Here is a 10,895-nt window from a genome sequence, read left to right on the forward strand (position 1 = left end):
CAACGATAAGTTGGACATGTCGGTTTTCCTGTAATTACCAAAAGGGGTTTAGTAGCGGCATCGTCGGACATTGGTAACGAAGGAGCATTTTTTTTTTTTTATACTAATGACTCATTCGCAGGATTGAAGGTCGCTAATGGGGAAGATAGAAAATGAAAAATTGTTGTTCTCGTTATTTGTGCTGGTTATACTAGTTAATGTATAAGATTTATGGGTGCTCTACACAGTTTTAATTGTGTTTTAGTGTTTTGTATCTCATGGCCAGGTGGGAGGAACCGGGAATGGGAGGAGTATGCCGTGGCCGGAGCATATGATCTTCCCTCCCGGCGTCCTTCCACATACAGGCCCGTGGAAGCGCAGTGAGAGCGCGAAACGGCCGTCATCTTCACACTGCTCACAGGAGCTCCTTGTTTACTCACCCGGCCAAAATGTTTTAATGAACATTTAATAAAGCAAAGTCAAGCTTCAGATCGGTGAGTGGCCTCCTTCCTTTCTTATGCAATGCACTGATTTTCATGTGATTTCTGGAGGTGCACCCGGTAGCTTGTGGTGGAATTTGGACTGCTTATCTGCATGAAAGCACTTGATGTGCACAGAGGCTGAAGGTCTCCAAGTGGAAGGTAGTGCCATCCCTCTTTTTTCTTTTTTTTCTTTTTCTTTCGTCAAAGAGTACTCCCAGGCTCCCAGCATAAAATAAGGGCTCACTCGCAGTGGCGAACAGCATCCGATGATTCTCTCAATCGGATGCTATATGCAAATGACCCACGGCTTGAACTCAGCTGCGAGCGTGAGCTGAATGTCATTTTGCTGTGAGAATCGGATCACAGGTGTGGAGAAGATGGAGAACTTAATTTCTCCATCTTCTCCATTCTGTGAGTCTGTGTATATTGGAATTAACTCAGATAACATCGGAGTGCAGTTCAACGCTTTGCACACACCCATAGCCTTGTATGGGTGTAGGCCATCCGATATACGCTGCCAATCACCGCATGCAGCATTTGGGTTTTTTTTTCTCTTCTAGAAAATAAATGCTAGTCAGCACTGCCCAATTGGGGAAACACTGGAGTGAGTGCTGTCTGTGTTATATGCTGGCTAGTGCCAGTGAGACCAAGTTCTTATACTAAGAGTTTAAGCAGGGTGTGGTACTACATAATTAGGCATGGCAGACAGCTGTTGGACAACACACACACACACACACACACACACACACACACACACACACACACACACACACACACACACACACACTCTGCCTGACTGGTCTCAGCCACACTAGTATCCTTGACCAGAGATCACTTGCGCCTCCCAGCGATATTATCCATAATATCTCCTGTCACAACACCTCCTGCAGAATTAAAAAGTGGTGCCTCGTGACACAGAGTCTTTGCTGGAGCAGGTCTAAGAGATGCAACACAAGTAATATGTATTTGGGACCAGCAGGTGGCAATAAAACAATATCCAAGCCAATAAAGCACATGTGCAGACATAAAGGCCCTGATTCTTCAATGAAATTACACTGGAATTCTAGCATAAATTTCATTGAAAAGTCGCTAAATTTTAGCACAACATACAGTTGAAAAGGGTGAAGTGGTCAAACTTTTAAATTCCTATTTTGCATCTGTGTTATCTGTAACCAAATGCAACATCAACTGATCTTCACTGTGCTATCAAAGGAATAGAAGAATCCACCCACACTATTTATAAACAGAGAGATGATGAGAGAACAGTTTGCTAATTTAAATGAATTTTAATTTCTTGGTCCAGATGAATCACATCCTAGGTTACTTAAAGAGATAGCAAAAGAAATTGCAGAACCACTATCCTGAATGTTTGAAAATTCCTGGAGAACAGGAGAAGTCCCAGAAGATTGGAAAAGCTCAAATGTTGTCCCTATCTTCAAAAAAAGAAAGAAGATGTAGCCAGGAAATTACAGGCCAGTGAGCCTTACTTTATACCAGGAAAGATCTTTGAACAAATTATTAAACAGCATGTATGTAAGTGCTTGGGTAAGAATACAGTAATTAACCAAAGCCAGCATGGGTTTGTAGCAAACAAGTCATGCCAGACTAATCTAATTTCCTTGGAATCACTTTACTGGGTGGATGAGGGAAATGTGGTAGACATCGTAAATCTCTACGTCAGCCAAGCATTTGATAAAGTATATCATGCTATCTTTATTGAAAAAATGGCCAAGTATGGGATTGACAAGGCTACGATTAGGTGGATTCATAACTGGCTAACTGATCATATTCAAAAAGTGTTAATAAATGGTTGCACATCCAATTGGAAGAGTGTTTCAAGTGGAGTACCACAAGTCTCTGTCTTGTCTCCAGTATTGTTCAACATTTTTAGGTAAACTAATCACATTTGCAGATAATGCAAAGCTAGGAGGGATAGCTAACACTAGAGAAGACTGAGAAAGGATTCAGAAGGATCTAGATAATCTTGAACAATGGGCATATAGTAATAGAATGGTATTTGACAGGGAGAAATGCAAGATTCTACATGTGGGCAAGAAAAACTAAAATTGCATCTACAAAATGAGAGGAATAGAACTAAGCAACAGCACGTGTAAAAAAGACTTGGGTATACTAATATATTCCAGGCTGAACATGAGTCAACAGTGTTGGAGCACCCGTTAGAGCCGTGGGGTACTCAGGCTGGGTACAACGGTTCTTCGGGGGTTGTCACGGTAGCAGTGACCCAGTCCATGGCCCTGGGCATCCAATAAAATTTAAAATGAAGGGGAATAAACTTTATAGGGGATTAGTTTGTGATGCCACCCGTGGTGTTTGGCAATAAGAAAATGGCCGATGCTGCGGTTCAGGTCCACTGGGGCAGTTGAGGACGCAGCAGAGCTATTACAGCTCTCCATGGGTAGAGCTAGGCCCCAGGGCAGTTATGTGGAAAACTTGATGATGGTGAATGTTATAGTGCAGGGCAGGTGACGCAGTAATAATTCGGAGGACACAGCAGGGTGCAGTTTTCACACTTACTCACAGTCTGTTGGTTACAGTCTCCAGCCAGGATCTGTGTCCTCCAGGTCTATGGTCCAGCCAGCTCTCGGGTAATTTGGGTGCACTTTTCCAAGACTCCCTTCCTTGTGTACCTTCCCAGGCCATTTCTCTGTGCTGGCTTCCCCTTCTGCCCTGTGCCTCACACACAGTGTCTCAAGCCAGCAGCCTCGGGTCCTGTCGGGCGACGCTCTCCTGGTCCCTTGACTCTATATGGCTGCCTTTTCAGCAAATTTGTGTGGATTTGGCTGTGGCACATACAGATACCACGGCCTCCAGTTTGCTAGCTGAGTCTTGCAGTTCCTCCACTAGTCTGGGGGCCAGTCCCCCCCACTGTGACCTGGTCCTTCCACCCGACTATGATCAGCATTGATTCGGGCACCACTGGTGGATTCCTCACTTACCTGGCCCTTAGGACCCCTTCCTTCCAGCAGCTTCTCTCCTCACGTCTGCTCTGATCAACTCCTCCTTGCCAGACTGGGGCTCCTCCCCCTAGCCTCAAGCAGTGTAGTGTTGAATGCACATGTGCGAGTCCCAGGTAGTGCCCCCTCCTTACCCGAGAGCTAGATACCACACCTCTGGCTGAGGTGCAGTACCTCTGTGGTGACTGGTCCCTCAGGGGCACCACAGTGTGATAAAGCAGCAAAAAAGCCAAACACAGAGCTACCAGGATGATGAGTTGACTGCAAAGTATATCCTACGAGTAACGATTAAAGGATCTGGGAGTGTTTAGCTTTCAAAAAGAAGGCTAAGAGTAGACAATAGCTGTCTGCAAATATCTGAAGGGATGTTACAGTGTAGAGGAATCATCCTTATTCTCATTCACACATGGAAACACGAGAAGCAATGGAATTAAACTGAAAGGGTGAAGATACAGATTAGATATTAGAAAATAGTTTTAGACAGTGAGGGAGATCAATGAGTGGAACAGGCTGCCACGAGAGGTGGTGAGTTCTCTGTCTTCAAACAGAGGCTGGACAAACATCTGTCTGAGATTGTTTAGTGAATCCTTCATTGTGCACCGGGTTGGACAAGATGACCCTGAAGGTCCCTTCCAACTCTAACATTTTATGATTCTATGATTGGCAGGGGTGTTGGATGTCAAATCCCGACCGATCAGACGTTGATAACTTATCTTAAGGACAACCTCTTTAACTGCTTTATTGATGCTGAATTCATTTTTTTTATTTATGTGATTTAATAAAATTGGATATATTGATTTGCTTATATTCAATCTGAGTGTAAATACTTTTTGGTGCAATTCTCTTTTTTGGAGTGGATAAGTGGAGGGAGAGCGGTTATTTTATTTACCGAGCACATCTTAATTTTTTTTTTGGGGGGGAATTATTCATGACTCTCTAGGACTTGCGTCTAAGGACATTGATTTGGTCTGAACACGGGCTTTTACTTATGTACTGTACAGTTTTGCATATTCTGTACATTATTTTATTTTATATTTTAATGATTGTATTGTTTAGGTTTTTTCTGTTTTGGAGGAAGAGAATGATCTCGCTGAGATAAAAGAAGAAATACAGCAAATTAAGGTTAATTAATTATTCATCTAAGATCTACGTCAATGTCTTCAGTACAGTTTGTCCAGTGACCGCATCTGACCCAAGTTTTTTTTATTTTTGCAGACAGAAATTGAGCATGCAAAACTATTCTCTTATCAGAAGAATCACAAAATGCGTAAAGTGAGTAAAATATTAATTGTGATAAGATTGTGCCGCTAACAGCTATACTATACCTTTTCGAGTGACCATTTTTAAGTTCTATAGATTCATCTTTGTGAGTGCGCCACTCCCTGGCTTGCCAGCTTTCTGTTTGCTGGGGGTGGTATGCTCCTGAACATTGAGAGTAGGAATCAACTAAATGGTTGTAGCCCTGGTCCAATCTATGTTCACCCCGATTCTGCAGAGACACCAGAGGAACACAGCACAATAAAGCTTTAGATTAGTACTTACTAGCTCTATGAAAAAGAACTTGTAAGCACTACAGATGCTTGAATACGCTGCAAGACTGCAGCAATGGCCAGTTATTTAAGCAATTAGCAGTAGAAAATATGAAATATCCCTCCAAGAATGGAGAGAACTTTTAGTAACATTAAAATTGCAAAATTACTTGTTTTTACAGTTTACAATTTTAACAATTATTGATGTAGATATAACCTCTTTAAAATGAATAGTTTTTATTATTATTATTTCTTATCCTAGCTTTATTTTTATTTTCCCACTCTAGGATTTACCCATTGTGTGGTAGTGTGATGATATATTATATTTGTCAATATGACTAAGCTGATGAATAATTGTTCACTTGTTGCATGCATAACAACTCAGGATCCTGAAATATGTTTTTTCATTCCAGCGTTCTTTATTAGGATACATTAGAGAAGCATTTATTAGATCAAATCAGCTGAACACCGTAAAAGATGAGGTTGGTACAAGTGCTACATGTTCAATGTCTATAAGCACAAAAAGCTTTATTTTTAAAATCAGTCCCACGGCCCTCTGAGCAGTGTTTAGGAATATCTCATCCAACCAGCAATGACAGCCAGTGAAGTATCCTCAAAACAAAAACTGCCACAGTAATTACAGTAATTTTACCTCCCCCAACCTGATTTTTTTAAGTTGCTTTCTGCAATTGGTAACTCCAACGTAAATGTACTAAAAGAAAGGGGAAAGCTCTTTGTAGGGCAAGCATCTGTGTGATAAGGTGGTGAGATCTCCCATTCCCCTAAGATATCAACTCTCACCCTGTACTTAAAATAAACATCAGTTATAAGTAATTCCAAAAAGGGTATTAATGGCGACTTTAATAGCAATATTGAAACCCAGGAGAACTAAGAGTCCAAAAAATAGCCAAAGGGTAAATAATCTCATGTAACTTTATTGAGACTTAAAACTTACAAAAATACAAAAATATTACCATATAGTAGTCAATTAAAACCATGTGAATGATCCGTGGATACAAAGAGTGACCCAAGATTACGGACCAACAAGGACCAGGACAGTATTAAACATGCCAGATGTAAATACGTGTTACCAAATATACAATCAGTATGCCGCCAACATATCAATAAGACTATCTTAAGCGTGTGGCGATTCAGTTAAACAATGTAAACTGCATCAATAATGCCAATGATATCGCCGCATGCCCATATGCAAAAACAGTGTGCAAAGTTTCTATATTCGTTTGAATTGGTAAAAAAAGCAAAAACGATTAAGGAATTGACATCCTGCTGATTGTAAAGGCTTTCATCGTTGTGAACAAACCCTAAGAGTTTTCAGAAGTTGGAGCTGCTGCAGGTGACCCTTATCTGGATCCAGCCTGATCTGTCAGTAGAAGTGTAATTCATAGAGTAGAAAAATGTAGGGTTCAGTGTACCTGTACATTGAACAAATTTCGAGTATTACAGCCTTTTGGAACAGTAGTACTTTATTTGAAGGATAAATGTCTTTGCGTATCTGGATCATATGAATCCCTTCGTCAGGACCATTTATCAACCTGGCAAAGGAATCTGGAGAATCTAGAATCGCATAAACATCTAATCTATTTGGTAAACTGCTATTGTTGTAGTAAGTTACCTTGGGGCCACATCTCCGTTCCCAATAGTTGGAGTAATACTTTCTGAACGCAGTCACATCAGGTTATTCTCATCTACTCTAGTATTACCGCAATCACAGTTATCCATTTTCCTTTTCCCTGATAGTCATAGTGGTATCTCATTTCCCTAGTAGTCACAGCAGTTTCCCGTTTTGCCTTTAGCCTCAGTAGTGTCACCCCGTTCTTCTATAGTCACATCTGGACTTCTACGTCTCCTTCAACTATCACATTCAGAAAAACCTTTCCTTATTAAAATTTGCAAAAACAAATTGAATGTTTCCTGTCAGGTCCTAGTTTTTTATGAGAAATCGTACATTTTGTACAGTGTAGTACAGCAAAGCAATTTGTTTGAATTTATAATTTTATCAGTATTATATGTAAAAAGTCCACAGATGACAAGCAGCAGCGGATGTAAACTGTTGCTTGTTGATGTATCCAGTAAAATTGTAATTTTGCAAATGATCTTGTGTCCCTGCCCTTTGAGTTTAGAAAGCAGAGACTATTTCTTACTAAACATGTTCTCTGTCACAGAATGTGGATTTGGAATCAAAAGACTTAGATATCGTCACCTCACGTGAAAAAGAGTAAGTATATAGCTTAAAAGATCATTCTTGTGTTCTTTAATGGTTAAAATTGCAAATTGCATGTAGAAACTACCAATTTTTAATATACTGGTTATTAAAAGTTTTCTCTGTTCTCAAGAATTGATTATTAATGTTATTGGTTATTGCTTGTTGTCCAGGTTACAGGCCACTGCAGTAGTCTTATCAGCAATGGCCAAACGCCAAACAAGTGCAGTGCTTACAAATGCTTTCCAACAGAGTTTCTAAGTCAGGATCGCTGGAGAGCACTCTTACCTCTCAGTCATAGAGTCAGTGCTAGCGTGCTCCACCAATGCTGCAGAGATGAAGTTGCCTTCTATTACCGCATCAGTTCAGGCCAGTGGCGCAAAGATGTCGAGTGTCCGAACTGTCAATCACGCAAGAGTGCACCGCCTCGGCAAGCAGGAAATGGGGTGGCTGGAGAAGATAATATTAGATAACTTATATTCTAGATAGACCATAACACTGCTTGCTAAGAGGGGCCTCCATTTAAATGTTCATAATATAATGCTAAAATTCTGATTACCTACAGAAGCCCATACATTAATCTAGCCGTGATGGCAGATGCAACCAGCCTAGGTTTTTATAACTTTATATGAAGGCGAACATGGAATTTGGTTCATACTGTATTTGAGTTTAGAATTATGTAAAGATACATATAATAAAATCATTCAATCCTGACATTTTTACACCTTTCCAGCATTTGGAGAAACTCAAATTCCAAGCTAATATTCCAAATTCCAAATTTCTAGCCAATTAATTGCCTGCTTGCTATTATGATGTTTTATATTCTAATTGGATGAAAGAGAAGGCAAAGAAAATATTAGCGTCCTTTAGACTCCTTGCTGTAGCATTTGAACACAAAAGATTCCAGAAATATAAACGAAGAAACAACAGAAAAAGTACTTAATCATAGGGCTTTCAGATGAAAAGATCATTTAAACAAAAATCCCCATTAAGAGCTAAGTAGCTTACACTTTGTGAGTGGCACAAGGCCACTCGTATAACAGACAGAGCTTCTAGCGGGTTGAGATGGCCTACAGCTTCCACATCTGTCGCTCTATGTATGAACAATCCCATTTACAGAAAAGACAAAAAGGATCACCAGCCGGCACTACTTCTGAGCATATTTATTGCAGAAGGTACGATGTCATTTCACTTACTTCGCAGGAGAGGATCCACACACGTAAGCTTCGACTGGGACCTTCCCCGCAACAGTCTTGTGGAGACACACTCTCCTGCTTATGATTGTTCAAAGGAAAACATTTTTGGTCAAGCCATGTAGCTTGTTTGCCTGTCTTTTATCACCAAATATATTTTTGTTTGAACACCGAAGTGTGGTCGACTTGAAGCAGTGAAGAATGCAAGGAAGATAATTACAGGGTGGAATTGCCATCCAGACTAAGGAAAATGAAAGGTGGAACAAGCGGTCTGTGCTCATGAAGCAAGAAAATGTGCCTCCAAGGGACTCCTATTGAGAAAGGTCCCAGTCGGAGCTTAAATGTGTTATCAGAATAAGGGGGGTAAAGGTAGGCCTTCTCCTCCCTCCCCCTTGCGAAGTAAGTGAAATGACATTGTGCCTTTTGTGATACATATGATCAGAAGTAATGTCTGCTGGAGCTCATTTTTGTCATTTCTGTAGCTAGTAATATATGTGACTGAAGTTTATGTAAATCTAAAGAAAATGTCAAAAAGAGCCCCTTTATTCTAGTAATTGGTGGAAATTCAAGCTTATCGATCACCACATCCAGTGCTAAATGTTAACACAAAAGAAGGCATAATCCAATTCTGATGTACTCCTTTATGGCTCTTATTGTATCTTACAGACCGGATCAAAAATCATCAAATGAAGATGAGCAGTCCACTTCAGGATGTCTTCAATTTCGCAAGCTGAGCTGGAGAAAGTAGTGTAATAAGACTTATCAATATAGTTCAGTATTCCATAAAGCATTGTAGAGACCGACATCCAAATGACTGGAACCGAGCAGCCACAGGATAATTTTTTTTTTCCCCATTAGAAAGTCTCACATGTGTGGAAAGATATTTAATTTCATATTAGCACTATAGTTGCACATAGATACTGTTTTTTGTTTTTTTTTTCCTTATGACAGGTTACCTTTAAAGAAGCACTCCTATAAAAGTTTTTATCCTCTTTTACTATATTGCAATCATCATATTATCTAGAACTTTATACTTACAATTGTTCATTTTGCAATTCTACTCAGCAAATTTTTCTGTTTTCCATCACGTGATTAAAAACTGAAAAGCTGAATCCTTCTAAGGGTATGTGTCCACGGTCAGTAAACGCTGCTTGTTTGGCGCTGCGCAGAGCTGCAGCGTCAAACACGCAGCGTCCAGATGTTCCAGCATAGTGGAGGGGATTTTATGAAATCCCGTGTCCACTATGCGTGGAAACACGCATCCGACTTCCCTGCGACTCCGGACATGCTGCGCATCTTTTCAGATCGTAGCATGTCCGTGCTGCCTGCGGCAACGCTGCGTCGCCGCAAGTAATATCACAGGGCGCTATGCGAGGGTGCGATGATCCCGGATGTGTACAGTTAACACATCCGGCATCATCGCGTCCCAGAAAGGGGGCGGGGCTTAGCGCCGAGCGGCTTCGCCGCTTCGGCGATACCACCGGCCATCCTGACCGTGGACACGTACCCTAAGCCTTTTGTAGAAACAGGAGGTCAATTTTCCCAGCATGAGTCATAAGTGACTGCAAAAGTCCCTGGCGGGAGGAGGGGGGGTGATGAGCAGCTGTGCCAGGAGTTGAAGAGGGGAATGATTTGTAGAGAGATCCTGTTTCTGCATAGAGCAGAGAAAACCAAAGAATTTATTGGGGAGAAAGGCAAAATGAGCAATTGTAAGTACACAGTGCTATATAATATGACTATTGCAACATATTAAGATGATAAAAACTTTGATGGGAGTGCTTCTTTAATCGTTTCACCATAGACCCTGCAACTGTTACTCTCATTTCAACTTCACAAATAAAAATATAAAAAAAATAGATTACATAAAACCATAAACTGTAGAAGGCTGTTCATTATGAGAAGGTACTATTACTGGGCTGCACATTACCTGTGACACTTTAAACGTCTTTTAAAATATGGACTAAGAAACCGGTCTGAGGAGTAAGAAAGGCAAGATGGTATAATTAAAATGTTCACTTATGTGTTATTATTTTTTTTGTGTGGATGTTATAGCTGTGGTTCCCTTGCAATGACTTTTTCCTGATACCACACTGTATGGTTGAAGCATGTCTTGATATCTATTTGAACCCTTTCTCACAACAAAGCAATAAAAGATTCTCCTTGTGTCAAAGTTTTGTTTTTTTGCATGTAAATTGGCTTATACCTAATCCATCAAGGTTTACTATTTATGTTTTAATAAAGGGTATAGCATCAAAAACTTGTTTTCATTGATGAGCTGCAGCTCTGGATCTGACCTAGAATTCTTGTAGACAGTGAAGACAGACGAAAGACAATATTTTGGTGGGGCTGCTCTCATTACAAAAAGCATTAATCTGTCACTTTAAAAATATTTAAGGCATTTTAGTTCACTGACTATACTGTAGATGGTAATAATGTAATAAAACAGGTAGGAAATATCTATTCACAGGTGTGAATAACTGCAAGCTCATACATCGCAAACATCTGATTCAGAAAAT

At 40.3% G+C, this 10,895-nt stretch overlaps 1 protein-coding gene across 3 annotated transcripts in view; it reads left to right on the forward strand.

Annotated features, from left to right (window-relative positions):
* The window catches only part of LOC143816179 (uncharacterized), a 173,110-nt gene extending 162,479 nt beyond the window's left edge, over positions 1 to 10,631 (forward strand). For 2 of the 3 annotated variants that reach the window (XM_077296255.1, XM_077296257.1), the window contains 5 exons: positions 4,493 to 4,558; positions 4,652 to 4,708; positions 5,379 to 5,447; positions 7,149 to 7,201; positions 9,046 to 10,599. In XM_077296255.1, coding sequence (XP_077152370.1) covers positions 4,493 to 4,558; positions 4,652 to 4,708; positions 5,379 to 5,447; positions 7,149 to 7,201; positions 9,046 to 9,127 — 327 coding nt within the window. In that variant the 3' untranslated portion in view covers positions 9,128 to 10,599. Of the gene's footprint in view, positions 1 to 4,492; positions 4,559 to 4,651; positions 4,709 to 5,378; positions 5,448 to 7,148; positions 7,202 to 9,045 lie in introns of all 3 variants that reach the window. The other variant, XM_077296256.1, reaches the window with a different exon arrangement.
* Positions 10,632 to 10,895: the final 264 nt, after the last annotated feature.

This window comes from Ranitomeya variabilis, chromosome 3 (assembly GCF_051348905.1).
Source record: "Ranitomeya variabilis isolate aRanVar5 chromosome 3, aRanVar5.hap1, whole genome shotgun sequence".
NCBI classification, from domain to species: Eukaryota; Metazoa; Chordata; class Amphibia; order Anura; family Dendrobatidae; genus Ranitomeya; species Ranitomeya variabilis.